The 26,803-nt window shown below is 36.8% G+C and overlaps 1 protein-coding gene across 2 annotated transcripts; it reads right to left on the bottom strand.

Moving 5' to 3' along the window:
- Positions 1-11,177: 11,177 nt before the first annotated feature.
- On the bottom strand, positions 11,178-26,273 carry LOC129244599 (heparan-sulfate 6-O-sulfotransferase 3-B). 2 transcript variants are annotated; one of them, XM_054882331.1, is made up of 4 exons: positions 25,890-26,273; positions 19,238-19,786; positions 18,979-19,163; positions 11,178-12,649 (listed from the first exon to the last, which is right to left on the bottom strand). In XM_054882331.1, exons 1-4 carry the CDS (start codon positions 26,250-26,252, stop codon positions 12,514-12,516), a joined length of 1,233 nt encoding a protein of 410 aa, XP_054738306.1. In that variant the 5' UTR covers positions 26,253-26,273; the 3' UTR covers positions 11,178-12,513. The 2 variants fall into 2 exon arrangements, with proteins under 2 accessions (XP_054738306.1, XP_054738298.1); XM_054882323.1 differs by having other exon boundaries at positions 18,964-19,163.
- Positions 26,274-26,803: the final 530 nt, after the last annotated feature.

The raw sequence follows: 26,803 nt of genomic DNA on the forward strand, positions 1-26,803 counted from the left end.
AAAGTCGCCGCCATCACCGGAAGAGTCGCAGTAAGTGATACAGTAATGAAATGAAAGATGGCAAAAAAGTGATGCATTCAGGTGACAATATGGCGGTGGAAAACTGTTATTGAAAAAAAAACAAGAACAAAAAATGCAACCTCTGGGATCTGTAATTTGTTAGAAAAGTAACAACGCAGCAGAAAAATTTTTGCGGCTTAAAGCCGTATAGAACAAAACAAAACGACACACAAACACATGGGCAAATATTTGAATAAAATAAACAAAGAGACGTCGCACAGCGAACTGCTGAATAAACGTGCTTTGATGTGTAAACACCTGTGTGCACGATAATAGCAGTGCGAGATATTGCAAAGTTTTGAGATACAATTTTTTTTGGAAATTTTTTTTATGCTTTCTTTAGTTAAAAAATTTTTTTTTTGTAAATTTTTTTTATTAAATTTTTTGTTTAATTTAGTAGTTTTTTTATATATATCTTTTTAATTACAAAAATATGTCAAAATTAATCACCGTAACCGAAAATTTTTTGTTTTTGCAAATGGCGTCGTATGTCAACTTGTCAACACAATGAAGCGCGCAAAGGGCAAAGTAAAGAATTGCATCACTCAAAATCAATTTTTAAAAGCCAAATTATTAAGCTAATGAATATAATAGATTCTTATAGGCTAAGTAGACATATTTTAAGGTCAATAGGCATTAACAAAAACTAAACAAATAAACTATTTATAATAAATATTCAAACACTTCAATAGGCGATCTTCTGAAAATTAAAAATCTAACTAAAAAAAATGGAGCGATTTTAGTAAACTCAATTCAGGCTCTAGTAATAAGAGCATTCCAGCATGAAGAGATTTTGAGAGAGTCACAGAGAAGAACTCCGAACTACGGAAAGCTTTGGGCGGAATATTAAAGAAAATCCTCTCAAGAAGCATCGGGCAGTCAACAGCATCACGGATCAAATCAAAAATGAAAGTCAAAGATAAGATTATTCTCCTCTTCTGCAATGATTTTAAGTTAATCGCGCTTCATAAGTAGGGATAGGATCCGAAAAGCCTAAATTATGCAACGCGAAATGTAAGCATACTTTCTGAATTCATACGATTCTAGCCGCATGGCAGCATATCAAGTTTGGAACGTACAAACGCCGTATACAAAAGCTCCAGCGTATGAGGGTCGAAGAAATCGGAGTTATGACGCCTGAAAAAGCAAGCATGGCGTAAGATTTGGTCAACATGAAACTTATGTGACAAGCAAAACTAAGCTTCGAACGAAAATTTAGTAAACCAAAACGAAAATTTATTCAAAAACAAAATTGGATGATTCATTTTGCGCCACCTTGTTTCAAACAACGTGCAAAGTTTTAAAAAATTTTAAAAATGTCATCAAAATGTCAAACTTTTTAGTTGCGAATTTTTAGAAATTTTCTGCATATGCAGTTTTATAGCCTATTCCCTTTGAAGCAGCCTGAAGCAGCTCAAAAATTGTATCTCACATTTTTTTTTTGCTGGGGGTCTTGTGCATTTCCTCCATCACAAAGAAATTATCAGAAAATTAAAGCCAATTCTGAGCCAAACTGGGGCAATTTAGAAAATATCGGCGTTTTTCTTAAGAGCTTAAAAACTTAAAATTATAATACAAAACAGAAGGAATGAAATTAATGGACATTTAAATTTATCATATAATTATTTGCTGCATTATTTCTGGCTCGCACATGTTTAGAAACGCCATTTTGGATGTGAATGACACCAAGATATTTATATTCTGCTACCACTTTTATTTCCTCACCTTCGTACCATCATTTTTCTGCCATGGCTAGTTGACCACTTTTTCTAAAGATCATCATCTCAGATTTCATTATATTTACTTCCATGTTCCACTCAGCGCAATATATTTCTAGATTTTTAATCATTAGAATTATCCGCCAAGAGAACAATATCATCAGCATACAGAAGAAGGCGTGCATTTATTCCATCAATCAGTAGACCACCTTTCTTAAATACAACGGGCCTTTTAGCCTGAGTGTTTTAGGAGCCACCAAATCTCCTGGTGCTCCTTGGCTCGACCTTTTTTTCAGACCACCTTTCAAACAGTCATGTAGATTGTTCAGGTATAATGAGAAGAGCAAAGGTGATAACGGACAACCTTGTTCCACCCCTTTACGGGTTACAAAGTAATCTGATACTTCCCTTCCTGTCCAAACTGCTGTTATTCGTCGTATTCGAATATATATTTTCAATCAGATTTGTTGTTTTGTTGGATAGTCCCATCTGACGACGTTTATAAATTAATGACCTTCTGAGCAAGCTGTCGAAAACCTCTTTGAAATCCACAAAGTATGCATAAACTTTTTTGTTTTCATTGAACTTTAAATGTACTATAGATACAAGATTGTATATGTTATCCAAAGTTGAGTAGTTTTTTGATTACATTTTCCAATAAATCTGGCAATGAATGGTGGCTTGAGTATTGCAATAAATCGACTTTTAAGCGCGCTGTATAACGCACTTTTGCTATTCAATTACATTCATATATTTGGCGCTAAACCATAACTTTACAGATTTAGCCGTGTACTTTGGATTACTTAGGTACTGTTGCAATGCAACCGCATTTTCCACTCCGCATATAGCAACATGAACTTTGCGCATAGATTTTTTATTTTTTGTTTTCACAGTAAATTTCTACAACTTGGAAGTGAATAGAAAGGCAACACGGTTTGGCATTCTCAGCGCTCAAACCATAGTTATCTATATCGAATGTTCTTTTGCAGCTAAAAACACATCTGATAGCAAAATTGAATGAACTACAAAATTGTATACTTAGAAAATTTCTAAAAATTCTCGTTAAAAAGTCAAAAATTTTGCTGAAAACTTGTTGAATTTTTTAAAATTGGGTACAACGCTTGAAATTTTAAGTTGTATGGTTTTTGTTGTAGTATAAACTGTATATCTATAGATAAAAAATTTATTAAAAAATAAATAGTCAAAGCTCTGCAATATGTCACGCTTCTATTATTGTGAACACAGGTGTACATATATTTTTTTTTGCATCTCCAATATTAGCCATAACAGCTGAGAAAGAAAGCAAAACAGCAGCAATATTGCAAATCGAATGAACTTCATGCAGTTTTGGTATAAAAAAATAGCAGAAAGTAAGAGAACTGGTTAATAATGCATAAATATATTTAAGCCAAACATAATACGTGTGTGCGTGTGTGTATGTGCACATATGTATGCTAATGACTTCTGTTAACTGCATTTTTTTCGCAAACAACGAAAACAAGTAATCGAAATTTCTAATTCCAAACGCTGCTGAGAACTTCTTGTTCCCTGTGGCTGCTGAAATTTTAATTTAAATTATTTTATTTGTATTTATTTTACTTTATATCCACGGGCATTAGGGTATTACGAATATAGTTTTTGTCACAAACATATTTGTTGTTTTTACCAGCATAGCAGTATTGATGGCCGCTGTAGATGAATGGTTTTACGCGCTCCAAGATTTCAGATTCAATAGAAATCGCCAAATTATAGAAAAGGCCGTTAAGGGGTTACATACATACGTACAGGATTAAAAAAAAATCGATTTTTTTACAGATTATTATTCTTTATAGTCTTAGGTATATTTCTGTGGAAGTCGATTTTAAAAATTCCCCATAGATACAAAGTTAGAAAATGTAACTGCCCGACGAGAGTTTGATGCGCACAGGTAGCTGTCTTTCGTTTTAGACAGATGGCCGTTACTTTCGGAGCCGTTCAGCTCTAAAATATTTATATCGTATAAGTAAAACATTTTGACAGTAGGTGTAGGGTCGATATGCTAAGGTTTATGAAACTAAAGGTTAGTTGTTTTTGATCATTCGAAGCGAACAGTTGTGTGTCTTATTTGAGACGAATCAAGACTATGAAAGCAACAAAAGAGGCCAGAACATCTCGCCGACTGGAAAAAAAAAATAAACAACAACCATTTCTTACTGATCAAGAAGGCATACAATATGAAGCTGGAATGGGAGATTAGACGTAAGTTAATAAAATAAATTAAAAAATTATTTTTAAGTTCTTGCTTTAAATGCGCGCGACCTCGAGCGAAATGCATTTGAAAGTTTAAACTAGTTTTTCTCGACCTACTTTTTCCGGTTTTTCCGGCACGGTCAGCATGATAACTCATGCAGGCTTTAATATTTTTTGATGCGGTTTTTTTTAATATTTGAAAGAGTTTCTCTATAGATTGTCGAGCCTGATTCTTGATATCTTTATTAACAAATTTTATAAACATATTTAAAGTGTGACATTTACGACCAAAAACGCATCCTCTTTTTAAAAATGCGGAAAATTGCAAACATTTTTCGAAATTCAAAAATCCGTCTCGATAATTGCAACTTTATTTTACAAGATTTTTTTTACTTTATGCAGATCCACCAAAATTTCAAGGAGAAATGATATAGACCGTGAAACAACTTTTTTTCATTGTACTTTGGGTCACGTGATTGTTTATATATAATTTTTGTAAAGAAAAATTAAAATAATTTTTTTTATAAACTTTAAGTACTAATAAACAATGTATACAATTTGTTTTATATTTATTTCTGTTGTTATCTCTTCTAAACACAGTTTTTCTTTTAGCGCAATTTTTGGGCTGCTGGACGTATGTAACCCCTTAACACTGTGTTATTTAAAAATCGTATAAAAAAGGACCGTGTAAAAAGAGGGTTGGACTGGTATCGCCCGTGGTCGAAAACTCGACTAAAAACAATTCTCACCGTAGGCAGTAGTTGGCATTCATCAAAGAGATATGAGATTTAAGCTTGTCTTTTCTCCATAAGTGCGATATCATCACCATCATCTATTTTCAAGTGCTCGTTGACGTTACACCAGCCAAGTTGTTTTTGCTCTGCTACGGGGTTTTGAGCATAAATGATTATAGCCCAGCAGAAGTGTTTATGGTCTACCGCCGCACGAAAACACGTGCAGCGGTAGACTTACTCACCACGGCGTAACTTTTACAAATACCAAGTAATGGCGATAAAATTTTTTAGAAATGTTGAGCACAGATGTGGCAGCCTGGTTAGTTGGTTGGTTGGTTAGAGTGATGGTTCATCCAGAATCCAACTAGCGCTTACGCACCATTTTGTTGCCATATCCTCGTTACCAACTTACATCTAAGCCAGACAGTTGTTCGAGACTCTCGAACAACGGTTTGTCCAGGGTTAACATTCTGTCCTTCCTCTGTTCAATGCATTCACAGAGGAAGTGGAAGATTGGTTCCTTTTTCTCTGGTTGTTTACAACCATGACAATATGTATTGAGAGGGATGCCCATTTTGACGGCTTGTTCTCCGGCAGACCAAAAGCCAGTTATGACTGCCGTTAGTCTCCAGACGTCCCATCGTTTCATGTTGAAGAATGTTGACGATTGCTTGAGGTTGTAGGTGGGCCATAACATGCTGCTAATTTTGCATTTCGTCTGGTCTCTATCTACAATCCGCTACTCAGAGGTATTTTTGAGAAATTATATTCTTGACTGCACCTAATGGTGTGAATACCGATTCTGCAAGAGCGTCATTCATGGCAGATTATGATTTTCACTCAAGGTGGAAAGGCTATTCCTACTTTGTTCCACCACCATAGAGTTTGTAGTAGCTGAATCCATAGCCTGGATTGCAGCTTGGCTTTCTGAGAAAACAGCAATATTGCCCTTAAAAGAGGGATCTGCGATTAGTAGCCTACAAGCTTCCCCAATTGCCAGTACTTCCGCCTGGAAGACACTGTTGGTATTAGGGAGACGCACAGATTTCTCAATTTTAGGTCTGCGAGAATATATAGAAGCTCCAACACCACAGTCCATTTTACTGGCATCTATATAGACTTTAGTGTCGAAGTTGTTTAGTGAGAATCCCTTATTCCTTTCCTCTTTAGATGGAAAGAGAGTGGCAAACTTTCTATTGAATGTTACTGTCGGGACGAAGTAGTCAGTCCTCACCGAGCTTAACTGAGTTTGTCGCATACGTTTTTTCTTTCCAGCGACCCGCTTCATTTAACCTAAATGCACTCATGGTTGCCGTCTTCTTAATATGTAGGTCTATTGAATTAACGTGCGATGGTGCGTTGAGAGCCTCTCTAGGACATGATCTGATTGCACCTACCGTTATTGAACAGGCTGAACTTCGTATTCTGCTGAGTAATTTGATGTTGTAATCTCTCCCTAGAGCTTTCCACCAGACTTCTGAACCATGCGATAAAATTGATCGTATAACCGCCTTGTACAACCATAATGTATGCTTAGATTGAAGACCCCATCTTCCTCCAAGCATACGCTTCCAGGCATATAAAGCAATATCTACTTTCTTTACCCGTTCTTCCACGTTTACTCTCCAGCTAAGTTTGAAGTCCAAAATTACCCCTAAGTACTTTGTACTGGGAGAAAGTGAGAGGTTTTTTCCGTTAAAATTTGGTAGGGTAAAAATTCGTAGCTTATCTCTGGTGGTAAAAAACATAAGTTCTGTTTTACGCGGGCTTAAACTTAGGCCACAGCCTGTGGCCCAAGGGTTAAACTCGCCTAATGCGCTCTGAATGATCCCACTGATCGTATTAGAAGCGGGGCTAATACTCCGCCCTGTGGAATACCTCTATGTACCCTCTTAGTTATGTTGATATTACCCATATTAGCTTTGTTGGTCCTGGTTCCTAGAACAGAGATGATCTAATTGCTGATACAATTTTCCATCCCTAAGTCTATTAACTCCCTTTGGATAGCATCAGTGCGAACGTTATTAAATGCGCCTTCTATGTCTAGAAAAGCTGCCATGGTATACTGTTTGTTTACTAGGGACTCCTCTATTGTTCGGATTATCTCGTGAAGCGCTGTTTCCGTAGATTTGCCTTTGAGGTAGACGTGTTGTGCAGTTGATATTCCAGGGCTCTCCAGCGAACTTCTAATGCGCATATTTAAAGCCGTTCAAAAGTTTTTAAAAGAAAGGACGAAAGACTGATTGGCCTAAAGTCCTTCGCTGATTCATGTCCTCTGCTACCTGATTTTGGTATGAAGACGACTTTAACAAGTTTCCAGCTGTTTGGAATATAACCTAGGTTTAGACACGCTTTGAAAATGCCACATTAGCCATGGTAGAATACTGTCAAGAGTTTCCTGTAACATTTTAGGAAAGATGCTATCAGGGCCTGGAGATTTGAAAGGTGAGAATGATTTGATTGCCCATGCAACCTTCTCTTTCGTAACTAATATATTACATCGACAATGCTGTGGGTCATATCGGCTCCGCCGGATTCTCCCAACATCACTGTCATGAGCACTACATGCCGGAAAATGAGTATTTAAGAAGCTGGCAGCCTTCCAAAACAAAACAAAAAAAAAATAGAACTCAAATCAGTTGACTTAGGCGTCAGCTGGCGGTTGTGCAGCGAACTTTTTAATCAAGGTGGTATTGAGTTTTTCGTATTATGGGGTTAGGGGTAGTCAGAATTTTCAAAAAATTGGACTTTTTTCGCATTTCCTTAATCCTTCTACTATGTTTGGGTCAATTTCACCCAATTTTCAGTAAAACTCATCGAAATTCGCCTGTTAGTCTAGTCGTATTGTATTGATTCTTCTTCTATTTGTTAACTGCAGTAAAAGGAATAGATAGAATAGAATATGAAAATTAATATAACATCTGTTTTTTATGTTGCTGGAGGATGTCAAATGTAATTTCATTACACTTATTACGTTGTTGGGTAAATTTGACCCACCTAGTATTTTGAAACATTTTGCCGTTTATTATTACATCACTCGATCGAAACCGCAGACAAAGAAAGCTAGTTATCGGAGATCGAGTATATTTTGCACAGCTTTATATTTATATGTATATTCTCGATAAATTTATAGCCTTTTCGAAAAAGGGGAACTCCCGTTTTATGCACCTGTGCAAAGAGTAAGTGTCGATTGTTTGCTTAGTTAGTAATTTATTATCGCGCAGTAAGGAGCTTATCAAAGTTTTTATAAAGAAAGTGATTGCTAAATATATATTTCTACAATGTCCCAAAGGAAGAGAGTAAGTCAAGTTTTTTTTTAATTTACTATGTTTATGTTGCTGTTACACATTTTTATAATTTTATTTTTTAAAAGAAACTAAGTATTGAAGAAATACACCAAATTATTAATTCTGATGCTGAGGATATTTTCGACGAAAGTGATAGCAATGAAGACTTTGTACCTATCGCAGAAAATGAAACGGACGATTCAAATACTTCATCCAGTGAAAGTGAAATAGATGTCGTTTTTGAAGGTAGCAATGCGACAGAAGAAGGCAATTTTCCAAATATTTTATCGAAAGATAAGAGCATAATATGGCATGATCAGCCACTTCCAATTTCAAGAGGCAAAATTCCTCGAAATCAAATTTTATGTCAAAGTCCTGGCCCATCAAAGCGTGCTATTTCTATGGTCACAGATATAAGATCCTCTTTTGATATATTCATGCCCTCAAGTAAAAAATGAGCAACATCAAAGGATTGCAGTTTTTTGGAGACAATTCGAAAATTATAGACCTTATTGAATTGGAAGCATATCCTATGTATGCAAATCTTAGCAGGAGTATAAAAATCGCACAATGAAAGTCTAATTCATTTGTGGGATGAAAATAATGGCCGACCAATTTTTCGGGCCACAATGAGCTTGGAAAGATTTATGACATATCACGATGCCTTCGTTTTGACTCCGCTGCAGACAGGGATGAGAGAAGACAGCGTGATAAATTAGCACCAATAAGAAACATTTGGGATCAATGGAATCGGCAGTTCAGGTCATATTATCACTTACATGAAAATGTAACAATAGATGAGCAGTTAGTACCTTTTCGTGGTCGTTGCATCTTCAGGCAATACATTCCATCGAAGCCCGCCAAATACGGCTTAAAAATATGGGCTCGATGTGATGCAAAAAGCAAGTATGCCTGGAACATGGAAGTTTATTTAGAACGGGCAAGAAATACGCAACCGGAAAGGAACCAAGGTAATGCATTTATAAATTGGCTTTTTGTATGTCTCAAACCTATGTACAGTATAAATAAGCCGTCTCTATACAAATATTTTTAGGTGAACGTGTTGTTCTATCCCTATCAAAACCCTTTCCCAGAGGTCACACTATTACTTGCGATAACTTTTTTACGACGTACAATCTCGCCGTTCAGCAACTTCGCAGGAACATTACTTTAGTCGGTACAGTGAGAAAAAATAAGCTTTTTTTGCCACGAGAAATTGTCGACATGAAGAAAAAGAACGTTTTAGAAAGCCAATTTTTATTTACGGATAATGTAACTATTGTATCGTACGTCCCAAAAAAATATAAATTTGTTGTAGCATTGAGCTCCCTTCACCATTCTCCACTTGTTGATGAGGGTGACAGAAAAAAACCTGAAATAATACTTCACTATAATGAAACAAAAGCTGGTGTGGATGCGCTTGATCAGCTGGTTGCTAACTATACATGTAAACGTCAGACCAAACGTTGGCCAGTTGCCCTCTTTTCGAATATGTTAGATATTTCGGCATATAACGCATACGTAATATGGACAGAGATAAATCCCTCATGGAACTCCAACAAGCTTTATGAGCGAAGACTTTTTCTTGAAGGGCTGGGAAAGCAAATGATCGAACCAAATATTGTCCGCAGAGAGAGACTGCCGCGAGGAATCGCTGCTAAGAATATAGTAAAAAATATTCAAGAAAACTCCAAATCTGCAGAAGAAGCGTCTACTTCTAATATTTCTGCCAGAAATGAATCCACCGAAAAACGACAGCGATGTTTCTTCTGTCATCATACAAAAAATTCGAACAAATATTCAGCTGTTTGCAGTTCGTGCCAAAAATTTGTTTGCAAGGAACATAGCAGCTTAGTTTGTGAAAATTTCCGTTAAAACGTACATATCTCAATTATTTTCTACCATTAACATACACTTAACTTGATTCAAATAAAAAAAATATTAATTCTTTCAATAAAATAGTGTTATTAGTGGAGTTTTTATAAGTGGGTCAAATTGACCCAAAACACTATATGTGTAATTTTTTCCTAACATAGGAGAAGGGTTAAAGTATAATATCTTAAAAATATGTGTGAAAGTTTGTAGTAAATCCGACGAACACTTTTCGAGTTATTCAACAATTAACAAAGGGCACTCGGGCGTTCCGGAACGATAGCAAAACTTTAAATACTTTTTTCTCAACACTATGTTTTTTGCGGCCGCCGTAGGCGAATGGGTTGGTGCGTGACTACCATTCGGAATTCACAGAGAGAACGTAGGTTCGGATCTCGGTGAAACACCAAATTAAGAAAAACATTTTTCTAATAGCAGTCGCCCTCGGCAGGCCATGACAAACCTCCGAGTGTATTTCTGCCATGAAAAAGCTCCTCATAAAAATATCTGCCGTTCGGAGTCGGCTTGAAACTGTAGGTCCCTCCATTTGTGGAACAACATCACGACGCACACTACAAATAGGAGGAGGAGCTCGGCCAAACACCCAAAAAGGGTGTAGGCGCCAATCATATATATATATTATATATATGTTTTTTGGAATGATGATCACTGTAACTTGGTAGATTTCAACATAATATATACTGCTTTTGAAAAACTTAAAAAACTCGTGGCTGATCGAAGGAATTTTTATTTTAATTTTGATTTTAAACAATTAACTGTCGGTTTTTTTCTTGAAAATCAGAAAAATAATTCCTGAGGCCCTTATTTTGTTAATTTTGAAAAAAAAGCTTCGATTAGGCATAAGACTATCTACTAATAAAACTAAGTGCTCTCCAAGAACTTAAGATGATCAGCGCAAGGGACTTCTAGAGAAACGGGCTCCACGCAAACAGCGATAACTTTTACAATTATTAATTTTTTTTTTAATTGTGCTAAAGTCAAGTCGAAACGTGATTTATTAATGCTATGTTTTTATTTTTGTAAAATAACGCAATTGACTAGCAAAACAAAAAAGATTGAAAATCATCATATTTTCCGGCCTCTGAGTACTCCTAACCCCTTATCAAGGTTCGGTATATCTGGGTTTTACTTCATTTCTAATTTGTTTTAATTTTTATGATTTTGGGGCGCAATTTAAAGGAAGCAAAATTCGTAGATAATTTTTTTTAATTAATTCGTTTTATTTTCGTTATTTATAATTTAATTTTTTAGTGCTTTATAATGATAAACTTAATTGAATTGCACTGTTTTTGGTAAATACTTTATCAATAATCAATAGTTTTATGCGTAGTGATATCAATGACGTATAAAAATGAATAATTTTCTACAAAATGGCACAATATATGGTAAATGTTTAAATGCATTCAAATGAGTGAAATCATACAATTATCAAACATTCTTCGTTTTTGTTGTGGTTTTTGTTTCATAATCAATTGTATAATTTAAGATTTACATTAGTTTATCTTTCTTGTTTGTTGGTGAGTAGTTATGCAAATTTGAGATTGTTGCACTGATCTCGGTGTATATTTATATTCTTGCGTGAGTGTGGGTAATCATGTCGAACTGTCTTACTGAATGGAGTACTGGTACATAAAATGCTATTGCATGCGTTTGGGTCTGCCTGCTGTCGTTATTGTTGCACATGTCGTTAGTTTATGTTTTCCCAAGCAATCATAATCATATTCCGTATTATTTTGAATTTATTATTGTCTTATACAATTATCTTGACTAACAATACTATCGCCAAATATTCCGTAATACAGGGGCGCAAAATCGAGATACTATGTGTGAAAGTATTTCCATTCTAATTTATTTACATAATTAATTCAATTTATTTCTAGGGAGAAAATATTAACACATTGCCATGAGCAACTTAAACGACACGAATAAATTAAATTGTGATGACTTCTAATGCCTTTCAGGGTTTGGTGAATGCAGCGAAACCGGTTGCATGAACTGCCATGAAGTAATGAATTTACGTTGCGCCTCTTCCCAGCCCCACTTACAAATACTTTGTAATGCTAAGGAAAACTAGGGATTCTATGATAAACATAAACAAAAAAAAAAAATACTCTCTGTTTGCCTAAATATTAGTTCCTAAGCTTAAAATTTATATCTTAACTAATTTTGGCTTAGCGTATTTCTTAAGATAATAGTAAAATCAAACTACCAACGTAACTATTACGAATGACTTGCGACTAATTGTGACTGGTGACTCTCAACATACAACTCTAAACCAAAACGCTCAAATAAAACCCTAGAAGTGTACATATTTACAATAGCTAAAAACGAGTAGTAGAACTGATTCGGTAAAAATAAATCAGTGGGTTGAAACTAGCGAATAGTACAGAATGCACAATATACGAGTAAGTAGGGATGTACATAGATTTGCACTTGATGCAGATCCGTTATAACTAATATTTACGTTTAAATTTATTTTTAAATCTAGTGTAAAGTCCTTTTTGCAATTATTCAGCCATAGCTGCCTTTATGGCGCGCCATAATTTTAAACGCCAAGCGCTTACAAATGTGTGTGTATGCATATATTTGGTTTCAATGATCGGTGCTCAACGTCTCATCAATGTTGCTGTCCCAATTGAATTCCGTGACACCCTGTTTGTAATAGATGTTGCCCAGATTAGCAAACCGTTTCTCAAAATCGTTGTCTTTCGCTTTTAAATGCTCGAATCTGAAATGCAAAAAAACGTATTAATTACAATGTCAAATTTCTGCCGTTAAAACATTTTGAAATATCACAGTTTTGGTCAGCACCTGCGCAGATATTCAATTGTAGGTGTCCACGGCAGTCGGTGCTACGTTACCACAATAATCCGGCCAGTATACGCCTACGAATGAATGGATACAATGTAAGATTAGCGCTTTGACTTTATGGTATTTTGTGCACCCTACCCCTCATCACAGTGCCTCATCTAAATACAGTTCCTTCAATCACTACAGAGAGACGATGGGGTCAGTCGAGATTAAAAACTTAAGTCGGAATTATTTCAGAAATCCAGTGCAAGTCATGTGTATTGACCTCGGTAATCTAGCGTTAGTGCACTAGCCTGCCAGCACAGAGAAAAAATCATCCAATTTCATTCCTCAACCTCAAAAACCTATCTTTCCATCCTTACTCCCGCACAATAGTTTGCGCATTCATTGCATTGTGGCTGCTAAAACAAGCAAAAATAAACAAAGAAACACACAGTTACACATTGCATCAGTGGCGCCAGCAAGAAAAAGCGGACAACCGCGGTAATCGCGCTGACACACCAAAAATTTAGCGAAGCCCTACACCATCTGTGTGATCCTTCTGCCAGAAAAATGTGAGACACAGATGGCGCTCCAGGCAGTAAGAAGACGTTGTTCCTAAGCAACGACAGATGGGCATTCCCAACTGGCTGCAACTGGGCAAGATGTATCAACCTTCTCCGCGCTAAAGCGTCACATTCAAGAAGAACGTGAATTGGAGTCTATGGGTATTGGTCGCGAAATAGGCTGCTTTTGTCAGTGAACCACATCGCAATCCTGTGCAGTGAAATGGGAATGCCCGTGAAAATGTCAGTGAGCATTCTCAGTTTATCTTTAGGGAGGGCTATGAGTTGTCTAAACATCTTTTGATTAGCACCAGTACGGACTTCGCTTCATAATTTGATGTCAGGTAACATTTTTTAGCAACATATTACCTTTAATATTTAGAAGAATGCTTATGCTGTTACAACAAAAAAACATATTCAGTAGCAAATTCTATTTTAAAAACTTTGCTTAAGCGTAAAAGCATTCAACAATCTTAGCCTGTAAATCATTGAGAAAACCACCAGATAGCATCACGAGAATGACACTGGACAGGAACCCGCAAGGGAGCAGAGGTCGCGGTCAAACAAAAAACACTTGGAGAAGATCGATGCTGTGCGAACTATTTAGCAGATGCCGACATCTCATTGGACGGTGCAAAAAACAACGATGGAAGAGTCTTGTTGAGGCCCTATGCTCCTGAGAGGAGTGAATAAGGAGAAAAAAAAATCAAGTACGAATGAGTTAGCTAGACTGGGCACTACGCTCTAAATTACTCAAGACAACGCTGGATACAGTTATATACCTGTAGCATTATTAGACAGACGTAGTCAGAATGGAATATCAGTCCCTCTGGCAGTCAACTTAAATTTAATAGGAAAGTCTTAAGAAAATTAGTAGGAGCCCTATCTGAGCACTGTCTTATAGGAAGGCATGTCAGTAGAATTGGGACACCATATTTTCACTTCTGCAGAGGCTGTCAGGATCTAGAAGTGTAGAAGAAGTTTGGATTTGCTCGGAAACACTTTTCTGGACGGCATCGCAGATGTTGCATATATAAAGTTAGCTAGACTAACTAGATTTATGAAGTCCACAGGATGGTTTAATGATTACCAAGCGGAGTAAGGATGGGATAGTTTCGTTGGCATCCCAAGGGTCATAGGTGCGTCACAAGACAGTCACTTTACCTAATCTAACTCTTGCCAACGATTGCTCCTTTGGGCTCTCTGCGTGAGTCACTTTAAAGCCAGTTTTTTTAATACTTTTGTTTTTATTTATTGCGACAGTCATCGTCCGAAATGACTTTCAGATGTTATGGTCACAATATTTTCTACGGTAGCAATTTACACTAAAGTTTGCAATGATCCGAGGAAGCGCTATTAGGAAGCACTTTTCTGATCATTTTGATTTACAACCTTTGAGATTTCTTCGCTTTTTTTATACGGTTTTCGATGTTTTCTTAAGGGGGGAAGCTGGTCTAGAATTTTGAAAAAATCGAAAAAATTGTTTTTTGTCTTGAAAGGTGCTTTAGGGTCTTAGAAATAATATACCAAATGAGGGATGCCAGCAAAAATGTCTAAATGCCCAAATTTTTCATTCGACGGCAGTGCCTCGCAGGTATGCCCCGAACGCTACTTACAACTTTAAACGCGTTTTTCTCGAAATCACTTTTTTTAAACTGGCCGAAGACATAACTCGAACAAATCTTTACCGATTCTTACGAAATTTTGACAATACATTCAAAATACCTTTCTCCGGAGACGTACGTAGGATTTTTTATTTATATTACATAGTTTTTTTTTTAATCAACAATTTTATGTCGTTCTTTATAGTGAAAATTGTAACTTTTTGTTCAAACGTGCACCATTTCGCGAAAAAACAAAATATCGAAAAAATCCTACGTACGTCTCTTTCTGTTGTTATATAGAAACTAAAAAAATTTTATTTTTTGATCCAGGACAAAAATTAAGGAGTTTACGTCTTCGGCAATGGACCTACTAGAAAAAAAGGCGCCTTAGGAGAACTGCTGGACAGCGGCCATTTTGAAATTAATTCAGACGAAAAATTTTGTATTTGTACCATGAAAGCTATATTATTAAACCTATTTCACAGATTTTCGATTGATTCCTTTGTTGAGTCAAAATAAATTCATAAAATATGCCCATTTTTTGCGCTCTAGACCAGCTTCCCCCCTTACGAGCCACCATTATCAGATATAATATTCCCCAAGTAGCAAAAGGAATCCACGTCTTCGAGCTCAGCGTAACTAATTTAAAAGTTTTGCGTTAGTTAGCATTTACACGCATCACTTTTTTATTGGCAATGTTTATTTTTAAGTCCACGTCTACGGCATTTTGTGCTACTAGCGTTAATTTTTTTGAAATACCTGCAAAAGTGTGAGCCATAAGACAAATACTCGTATCGGTCAGTTTAGTTTCGCGTGTAGCTTTGCTAATAACGACGTCCAAAATAATGTTAAAGAGTAGAAGTAGCAGGACGCAGCCTTGTCGCACTCCAGTAGTGATTGGTGGACGAGCACTCAGTTCCATTTTATGCGAGATGCGACAGCAAACGTTGGTGTATAAAGCTAGGGCTAGCTCAATTAGAAGTATTGGTACACCTTTGCATGCCAGTGCTTTCTAAGTCGCATGATAGTGGAGTATAGAATGATTTTGAAATTGATGAAGATAAGGTAGAGAGGTGATGGCCATTCTACCGATTGCTCTACTATTTCTCTGAGGCTGTGAATATGAATATTTTACCATGAAACTATAATAATATGGATATCTCTCAACTCGTATCTTACTTAACGTCTCAGCACTAAATTTTTGATGTTTCTCAATGGTTAATTTCAATGAAATTCCAATCGAGCCAGAAAATTAAATGAAGTTCGCAATTCTTGTTATAAAATATTTTAAGTCATATATTGCCAATATTTGTGAAGCAATGAGCTGCCATTTTGTATGCTTGGCAGCTATTTGGTATGTCTTTGTGACGCTCACAATGGCAGCTTCTTTGCTAATTTCAGTTTTCCAGCCTGTGCATTTTCCCTCTTTGGAAAAAGAATTCACGCAGAATCTTGGCGTGCTTCTTTCCTCTTCATCGTGTAAATCAAACAATACTCTCAAACAATCAAGAGCTCGTCCACAACGCACTGACCTATTGACGACATTTTCAAAATGACGATCAAAAAAAAAAAAGATGGCATACTTAAAATGAGTGTCGGGAGGTTGAGTTACTGCAGGTATGACGAAAATTATATAAATCGTGGCTTTTTTTGATTTTTTTTTCTAATACAATTCTTAACGAATACAAAAAATGGCAAGCAGGTGTTGCTTAGTGCCTGTACAAAGAGAATTAGGTACTGCTACGGCGATAGAATTGAAAGGGGAGAGAGGATAATTTCTTCTGCTCAAATATAAACGAGACGGTATCAATAAAACGGTCCGCGGATGACATATGGCAAAAATAAATTTTTTGTTTTTTGGTAGGACTGTTATAAGCTTACATGGCAAATTTCAGCGTGATATGTCACATAGTTTGTTTTCTGCGCTACTGTAAACAAGTCAAGCTCGAGTGTGTTTTTCGAATTCTCTTTTATGACTTCAATTGTCTCAAAATGTTTTCCACGGAGCGGCAACTTGAGCTTGGGAAACAGGAAAAAGTCACATGGAGCCATATCAGGCGAATACGGTGCTTGCGGAACGATATTAACATTATTTTTGTTCAAATAATCGCGAACAAGACGTGATGTGTGAGTTGGTGCATTATCGTGATGCAAGAACCATGACTTGTTGTCCCACAATTCCTTCCTTTTAAGACGAATGTTCTCGCGCAAACGCTTTAAAACGTCTAAATAATATTCAGCGTTAACCGATTTTGCGATTTGTGGATTTTCAAGCCCAATTTCCTTTACTTTTCCGATGTTTTCGTCGTTTACTGATGTTGCTGGACGACGTTTATGAGGCAAGTTTTCAACCACTGGAAAACACGTTGGTTTTTCTGCAACATTTTTAAGGCGTCTGAAGCCGAAATTTTGTTGGAATAACAAAATTTCAAACAAATTCTTTGAATTTCCATCGTTAAATTCGAAGAACACACTCGAGCTTGACTTGTTTACAGTATCACAGAAAACAAACTATGTGACATATCACGCTGAAATTTGCCATGTAAGCTTATAACAGTCCTACCAAAAAACAAAAAACTTATTTTTGCCATATGTCATCCGCGGACCGTTTTATTGATACCGTCTCGTTCATATTTGAGTAGAAGGTATTTCAGTTCCAAAGCGACGATCAGAAATATTTAAACATTTATGATGTGAAGTGATGAAAATTGTGACTACTCTTGTATAGCCATAGGGCCTCGACAACTCAGTCTTGCGTTGGTTTCTTTAATCTATTTTGCTTTCTGGCAGGGTAGATGATTAGCCTGCCGCTACCAGATATAGCCAGTTTAGTTAAATATAATTTGTGTTTGCCAGAGACTAACGAGTCAGTGGAATGACTATTTCGCAGCGTTGACTAATCGTAGACAGAAAATGTCATAATTCAAAGTCGATGCGCTGAAAGCAATTCTTATGAGCAAATGCATTTTGACATACTGGTGGCTAGAATTCCACGGAATTTTTGAAAACAAGTATAATATTCTGTATATTATTTCATTTGATATGTAAAAGTCTTTCAGGTTCCCTAATTAATGCAGCATACTTCAAGCAGAAATCTATGCCGCAACAAAAGCAATTGAATTATCTCTGGAATTATCTCCTCTTAATACTCGGGCAAACATTTTCATTGATAGTCAAGCGGATATTAAAGCAACTATGGTTCCTTGCATAAATCGGAATGTGCTCAACAGTGCAGATCTAAAATGGATGAACTCTGCGGAAGTGGGCAGGTCTCTATTTACTGCATACAAGGACACAAAGGAATAGAAGGAAAAGCGAGAGCTGATTAGCTCGCTAAGGCAGGTGTTTGCTTGCCCGGATTGAGCTTGTCAGACATATACCCATTGCTTTACTTTCTGAAAGCGGAACTAAATGAGGAATCAACTCTGGAAATGCAGTAGATATGGGAACACGCAACCTCGTACAAAACTGCTAAAACTATGTTAAGGACTTGGAATACGAAGACTGCAAACTTCATTTTATTACTGTTTAAGAAACACTGCAAAATATTGGTCGGAGTACTGACGAGACACTGGTCCACGCGACATCACGTAGCCAAAATGAGATTAGTGCAGAGCGATGCGTGTAACACATGCAACGAAGCGAATGCGAGGGGTACTTTGGAACACCTACTTTTGTACTGCCCCGTTCTTGGTTGGAATCAACAAATGTACCTAGGATCAACATATTTTTCATCCTTGAAAGTATTGCTGACAAAAGGCTGAAAAGCTTGTTAAAATTCGCGCAGACGTGCATTATGAATCATTTAAAATTAGATCTTCGACTCCAAATATCACTGGCAACACAATGGACCCTAGGGGTCCAAGTGACATCTTTTCACAGATCTGCCAGCATTACCTAACCTATCCATAGGTTTACCGAAGTCGGTATATAAAAAATTCAAAAAAAAAAAAATACCGTCAGCACTAAACACAAATACCAGACGAGCGCGCGCTGCTTTCAAATCTATGCATTTTCATTCACCGGCGAACCAAAACTGTGTATTTCATTTAAAATAATACAAATCTGCGTTGTTAGCTTACTTCGATGAACCGTACCTTTGGAATAGTAAATTCTTTGCAAAGGCATATAACTCGACATCCAAGCTGTTCAGCTCCTCGATGCGCCTCTTTTGATCTGGTCGCAAATTGTTAACCGCCGACGCAGAAATTGTTGTGTTGTGTTGTTCGAATGGTATCGCAAAGCGCAGATTGAATGTTTCCTCGAAAATATACTGCGACATCTATGTTTTTAAAATACAAGTAATTAATTACAGGAGCTCATTTCACATTTACATTTACAAATTTAAGATTTTACCTTCTGATACTCGGTGAGTCCAAAGTATGCCATGGCAGCTAAATTGCGTTTAGCGCTTGCCAACATCACACGATCACGTTCGTGTGCCGGCATTGCAGTCTTGTTGTAACAGCCTACTAACGCCAAATCGGCCAGCATGCGCGTCTGTCGGTTAGCCGCCAAATTTGAATCGCACGCGGCAAATTCATCCAATTCCACGCCCAACCAGTCCTTGCCCTTATAGCATGGCGGCAACTCAGACGCCGTGGCTTGTCTGCCGAGACACCAGTGCCGTGAACCCTTCCATGTTGCACCGCGCCGCACATGCCGATACTCGGACATGTAACGCGAGATGGGTTCACGAAGTAACGTAATGTAGAAGTACCTTCGCTTCGCCGTCTCGCCTTCGTTCTTATCAAGCTCGATGTCGACGCAACTGGTCAATTCCGTCCAGTCGGCATGCAGGCCGCACTTCCAGCCTGTTGAGTAGCGTGAGAAGAGCCAGTTTTCGTTGCGATGCGGACGGAAACAATAGCAGCGTTTGCGTTGCCGCTGGCATTCGCAAGGTCGCTACAAACAGAAAATGCAAGAAAAAAAAATTATAAACAAATTGCAGTTCTTTGGACTTCTATTATTTATGTGATTGCATAAATATGTAAATTATAATTGTGTATGTCTATGTAAAATACAAAAATGTAATGTAAATAAAATACGTCCGCACATCTCAGTGAATATAAAAGGTAATTGCGAGCTGCAAAAACCTTAGGATAGGTACGAGTGCAAGTCAGTATGTATGGGTGTGCTATGGCAAGCAATTTGTGTGAGTATTTCAGTGGTTTCACCTCAGCTCACCTTTCTTCGAAAATACAATGGGCTACACTAAAAGTTTGGAATTTATTAAGGATATTGTCGTCAACTTCGTACGTGTAATGCTCGTGAATTATGAAAATTATTTATAAATCACTCCTCCATCCTGTCAGCAGTTCACAACAACGAAGCCGTGGATTGCATACAAATGACCCCAATGACTGCTTGTCATGTCAGCATAAAGAATAAGTCATTTGAAGTTTGATTATGAGTACTTCGCCTAAGTGGCTTATCCCGAATGTCAAAGTCAAGGTTGAAATATGAAATCTTATGACAACCAAATGAAGAATAGTTAATGCAAACAGTATTCGAGTAGATACTTGCAATAACTTTGAATGAAATAAAAAGTCCGAGGCGGATAACCAAAGCGTTGCCGCATACGAAGTTACACAGGCCGGTATGCGAACAGGAGTTGAAGGAAAATAATAAACAAAAACAAAAACAAAAATGGTGCCATGCCTACTCCGTTTCCTGCGTCCTTTGGTATACTTCTGGGTCGCAGCAATAATTTTGTGCTCAACTAAACTGTCTAAGAATAATTGTAATTAAATTAATTAATATAATTAATTTTTTTTTATTTTTTATATTTTTTCAAACAACCTTATTAGTAGGAAAAACTGTTTATTGATTTCAGAAAAATTAAATAATTAATTATAGCACCAGGATTTAGTGACAAATTTGTTTATTCTTTCTTTAACTTTAATAATTTTTTTACGAAATAATAGCTCATACGCCTGCAAAACCCTAAAAATTAAAGTTTCAAACTTAGTGTAAGTTCGAAAAAAAATTATCAAATTTTCATCAAAATTTTCAACTTTTTAATCAGACCTTTTTTAAAAATTTCGGGTACGCAGTTGTATAGCTCATTATTGACAAAGGCCACGTTTGAAGTGGATCAAGAATTGAGTTCAGTTTGTTATTATTTTTAATTTGTGTATTATCCGCCATATAGCGAATGCTCGATTATACTATATACATATATGAAATAAAACACCAACAACCGTCAGCAAAAAAAAATTATCAAAAGTCATTTTTTTAGCGATACTTTATTATATCAAAATAAAACTGCATAACCGAAATTTGTAAAGAATTCTGATTAAAAAGTGTGAAATTTGTCGAGCATTTTGTAGATTTTTTTTTTTAATTCGCACAGAGCTTGAAACTTTATGTATATTTTTATAAAAATATAGTTTCATAAAAAATTATTCAAAAATGTACAAAAATGTTGCTGACTTTTCTTTAAAAAGGGAATAGATGTAAAGAGGCGAACATGTCCTACCGTCCCATATCATAAAAACCACTGCTCTCAGAAAAACACATTGAAAAACAACAAAACAAGAAAATGTAATGGACTGACCTTCCCAGCCCCCAGACGCCAAGCCCATTGAAAATGTGTGGGGAATTATGAAAATGCATCTTACCGGAAGGCCAGTCCATGATTAAAGCAACTCATGCGTCAAGTTCGCAAAATCAAGTCATCTTTGTCGACGAGCATGCTGAGAAAATTCCAGGCTGCACTCCACAACGATAAAACTACACGGCTTATTGAGTAATTGCGACAAGTAGTTTTCTACATACTTTCATGTAAAAACAATTTAAACAAGTATCTTTTATACTTCATGAATAATCGCGGTTTCTTTTTTCTGACACAGACTGTATATGTGTTGGCACAGCCCCACAGCTGTATGTCATAAGCCCACACGGGCTTAAATACTTGGTTATAAATTAAAAGTTTATTGTGAATGGAAAGTGGCGAACTTCTTTCTACAAGCCAATTTAATTTTTGAATTTAAGGTTTAATTCAGTATGTTTCATTTTAATGTGTTCTTTCCAGCAGAGTTTTGCATCAAGCGACATTTCTAAATACTTCGTAGTATTGCAGTGGGGAATTTACGTGCCTGAAATGTATCGTAAATAAGAAGATAGTGGATTTTTTTGTTACTAAAGTCTAAAATCTTGATTTAGTGTCATTAAGTTTTATACGGCACTTCATACTTCAGTCAATGATTTTGTAAGCCTCCTCCTGGAGTTTACGAGTGGACCGATTGCTAAAATGCACGTATCGTCAACGAAGGTAGCCTTTATGCTATTTTTAGAGATTAATTCTGATCAAAACTTGCCAAGAAGTTCTAGTGCTATAGTTATTTAACGCAGTGTACTTAATATGTACATGACACAATCCTTTCATGATAGTCACATCAGAATCGGAAGTTATGTTTTTGAGCTCCTGCAAGAGTTTAAATACTTAAGCGTAGTATTCAGCATAAATAAGGATTTGTCCCTATCTATCTATACAAGACCGTATTCAGGCAGCTAACAGATCATACTTTGGCCATATCAAACTTATGAAGTCCTCATTGATATCAAAGGAACAAACGCTCCAGATGCACAAAACTATAATAAGACCGGTTCTCACTTACGGCTGTGAAACATGGGTCTTTAAAGTTGATGATGTGAATGTACTGATGCGATTTGAAAGAAAAAATCTTGGAAGAATATTCCGTCTTAATACGATTAGAATACGGTGCATACAGTATACGTATAACCACGAGCTCAATGTTTTAATCGCGGGACGAAATGTAACGCGGTTTATAAAGCCCCAAAGATTACGGTGATATGGGTACGTCCTAAGAATGAGTAGCGAAAGAGCGACCAAAAAAGTATTCGAAGCAAACCCTGAAGGAGCAAGGACAGGCCGGCCAAAAAGACGATGGTTGCAAGACGTAGAAGGCGATATACGAAAGATGAAAATCTCACAATATAAAGCTAAAGTGGACTGTCGAGAAGAATGAAGCGTATTGAAGAGGAGGCAATGGTTCACATGGGACTGTAATACCAAGATGTGTGTGTACTTAATATGTCGATGCCTGCACAATGGTAAGATACTAGCTTCATGGAAATGAAATAAAGAACAACTCAATTTAGAAAAATAAAAACCTATGTTCTGACATAGCCACCTTTTAGCTTGATTTAGCTTCCATCCAAAGTTTTTCTAGTTTTGTGATGTTTCCCAATTTTTTTAATATTAGGTTTTACCTACTGTATCTTAGTATAATTTAACCACTCTCCAAATTGCACGATTCGTTTCACATGGACTTCGAATCAAACCAACAATCGAGTTGGATACAACTTCCAGTGTTGATAGTAAAGGAAGGTAGAAATGAATGCATGGATTTAAAACCTACAATATTTTCTTTATTTATAGTCGACGTTCAAAACTTGGGATACATGGGTGTCGATGCAGAAAAGAAGACACAGTTATATTTAGTAATTCACTTCCAAGCGAAATTCATTGAAATTCTCTAATAGCTCACTGATGAATTTCGTTTGATGTTTTTTGTCTATGGTAGTCATGGAGCCAACCGAATGGTAGCTATGCTGAGTCTCTGAGTTCCCGTCCACGGAAGGTGAATAAGATTGGTGGAAAAAAAAGTTTTTTGGAATATTAAAAAAAAAGTCTAAAAGAATTTCATACCAACGGGATACTTTACAAAAGCCATGCAGATCTCGGCAGCAGCCAGGGAATCATCCCTTTGAATTGGCTGCCGCAATCATCTGATGCCTTTTCAAGTTTCGTTAAAGTAGGCTGTGCGATTTTCAACATCTCACTCGCCAAATTCGAAAATTTTGTAGACTCTTGCTTAGAGAATATGGGGAAAATTCTGCAAAGCTCACCCACAATCGCTGTTTATGCGAAATGGACCAGCTATGAATATGCTTGTAGAAAGGACGCTTGTATGCTTGGGTGCTTATAGGCTTGCAGGCTTGGGAGGTATGCTTGTAGGTTGAGTGAAGACAAACAAATCTTCATAAGAAGGCAAACCAATGGCCTTCAATATTTGCAATGTTCTCAGGTGTTAAGTTTCAAGTAAATCCACTTGCCACTCAACCAATTATGTATTCAATAAACATAGGCACAAACATGTCATGCTATTTATCCACAAAAGATATGCACGCACACGTTTTGATACTATGAAATTTTAGCCAATGTCAAACAATTGCGAACATGTGGCTTAGAGCAGAAATTCCATATGGATTCAGAACCCATTTTGATTGCAAACATGAAATCGTGAAAAATGAGCACAAGAATGTTAACATACACACTCAACTAAGGTGAATTGCCATAACATTTTGGGAGTAATTTTATATTCCTTGCACGCTGCAGGCCGCACGTCGCTCTGCAATATTGGCATATTGTCACAAATTATTGACGTGTTTTCTCAGGAATATTGAAACACAAAAGGAAAACAATCGCATTTCATTGATTGGGAGGGGGGTACACATATACATATGTATTTATGTATGTACATGTGTAGTTACTTATGCACAGGGTGGCCTATATATATGTATTTGAGGCTTATTTTTAAAAATTCACAAAAAAAATATATAAAAATTAATTGAAAATTATGAAAAAAAATTAAAAATAAAAAACGTATAAAATAAATTGCAAGTTATAAAATGAAATTAAAAATTTATTTTAGAATTAAAAATTTATTTTTATAACTTTCAATTTATTTTTATAAAGGGTGGTTAAATTTCAAAGGCCGATGTTGAATGTGAACCACACCTAAGCGTCAACGACACCGTTGGACTTCTTTCTTAGCGCTTATTTGAAAGAAAAGGTGTACGTCGATAAGCCAGCAACAATTCAAGAGCTAAAGGATGAGATAATTCGGCACATTAACGGCATAGAACCTCATGAAACCATCGGATGGAGGTGTGCCGCCGAGGCCGCGGCGGCCAGTTGGCCGATATTTTGTTCCATACGTAATTGAGACATACCAATATTATCATAATAAAGAGAAATGACAATAATTTCCTAAAAAAAATTGTATTTTATTCAAAATCAACACCGACCCTTAAAACTTAACCACCCTTTACATTTTTTTTTCTTTTTTTAATTTAAAATTAAAAATTTATTTTAAATACAAATTTTTTTTCGCATACTTGAAAGAGCGAACATTTTTGTTACTTATAGAACACGATTTCATGCCTGTGGCTTCTGGTTTTCTAAGACTTTGATGACGGTTTCTGGCGCTCTCTCATGAATATCTCCTGGATATTCACCTTAAGCGCAAAAATCATTAATGGATTGTCCACAAAACATTGGTGCTTCAAGGCGGCACATAATAAAAAAGTCTAAGGGTGTCAAATCACTGCTCCGAAGTGGCCAATTGACATTGCTGACAAGGCTAATGATCCCATTACCGAGCTTGGCGCGCAAAAGATCATTCACGGCATGAGCTATGTGACATGGCGCGCCATTCTGCTGAAACCAAAAACCGTTCAAGTCTATTTCTTCAGTTTTGGGACAACAAAAAATAGTTTATCATGTCTCCGTAGTGCTCCGTGTTGACCGAAATAGCGTTTCATGTAGCACTTTCAAGGAAAGAAATTTTAAAAAATTGGCCAATGTTGCCACCGCTTCAAAGCCCGCATTAAATTATCAGATTCTGTCACATTGGCTTCTCGACGAACGAGTACAGGTTTTCCGATCTCTAAGTGCAGCAGTTTTGCATGTTAGTGTAGCCGGCGATATGAAAGTGCGAGTCCTCCGAAAAAATGTTGACTTTTTTCATTAAACGCACATTCGGGCTACACAACTTTGACTTTGGGATGTTGGAAGTTTCAGAAGTTCCCCATAGTTCCGCAACATTGAAAGAACTGTCACTGCCATAATATTGTAATATTTGATAAAAAACAAACGCTATATGGACCACCCTGTATGTGTTACCGCAGTAATGTGTAAACAAAATACCTGTTAATGGAGTTGTGTGCGAGCTGCTGCCCGTACAACTTGACTCACCTTCAAATCCAAGTCACGCACTAAATGCCTTCCAAATGATGTGCCTCCGGTCTTCTGTATATGCAAGAATACCATGACGTCATGTCCGTCCATATCGAATTGAAAATCATCGTTGAGGACATCCTCATAGCTAAGGCCCGCATTGGCGATAATTACATTCTGTTGTATTGATTTTGCATTAATCGCTGATGTGGACGCGAGCGCTATTGCCGATCCACCGCCGCCGCCGCCCGGCTGATGATGCTGGTAGTGATGAACACCATATGCGTTGCTTGCTGGTCCTGCCGCCGCTGCAGCGCCCACAGCCCCAGGTGGTGGCATTATCGCCTCGTTGTAGGCCATTATGTCCGGTTGTAAGATCATACCGCGCTTCGAAAGCGCACAAACCTGCAAATGGAGGACGGGAGAAAATAAGTGAAATTGAATGAAAGCGAAATAAATAGATGTATGTAAGTATGTACTAATGCGTATGAGTGTGTATGCGCATCAAATAGCTCAATCTGAAATGTAAATTCATGACAAATATTGCAATAAAAAAATACATGAAATTACAAATTCGTTGAAGCAAATATGAACACACACAGCCGACAGACATTCAATTAATGCACGAAATCATACCAGAGGCTATCGTCAATTACAACTTTGCCGCATGCACGCATGCACGAGTATAGATGTGTGAGTGATTAAAAGGATTTTCCGATTTTCGGACAAAAATGCTTAATCAAAATGGGTATTGGTGCATTCGCTTGATTTTGCCAGTTAAACCATGCAAATTAAATCATAAAGCGTTTATCAGCTCATACCCGCGTAGGTAATTCACAAATTGATGGTAAGAGACGGTAGTCAGCGAATTGGCAATAACATTAATTAACTTCTTTCATTTTCCGCTTAACGAATCGTGAAACGAATTGCTC

Source organism: Anastrepha obliqua, chromosome 1 (genome assembly GCF_027943255.1).
Source record: "Anastrepha obliqua isolate idAnaObli1 chromosome 1, idAnaObli1_1.0, whole genome shotgun sequence".
Taxonomy (NCBI): domain Eukaryota; kingdom Metazoa; phylum Arthropoda; class Insecta; order Diptera; family Tephritidae; genus Anastrepha; species Anastrepha obliqua.

Bases quoted from the DNA above. Each gene is read 5' to 3' on its own strand.
- LOC129244599 (XM_054882323.1), bottom strand. From the start codon at position 26,252: ATGATCTTACAACCGGACATAATGGCCTACAACGAGGCGATAATGCCA. The intron at 19,164-19,237 runs GTAAAATCTTAA...TTAAAAACATAG, and splicing joins GACTCACCGAGTATCAGAAG to ATGTCGCAGTATATTTTCGA. The intron at 12,650-18,963 runs GTAAGCTAACAA...TTTGCATTTCAG, and splicing joins CAAAGGTACGGTTCATCGAA to ATTCGAGCATTTAAAAGCGA.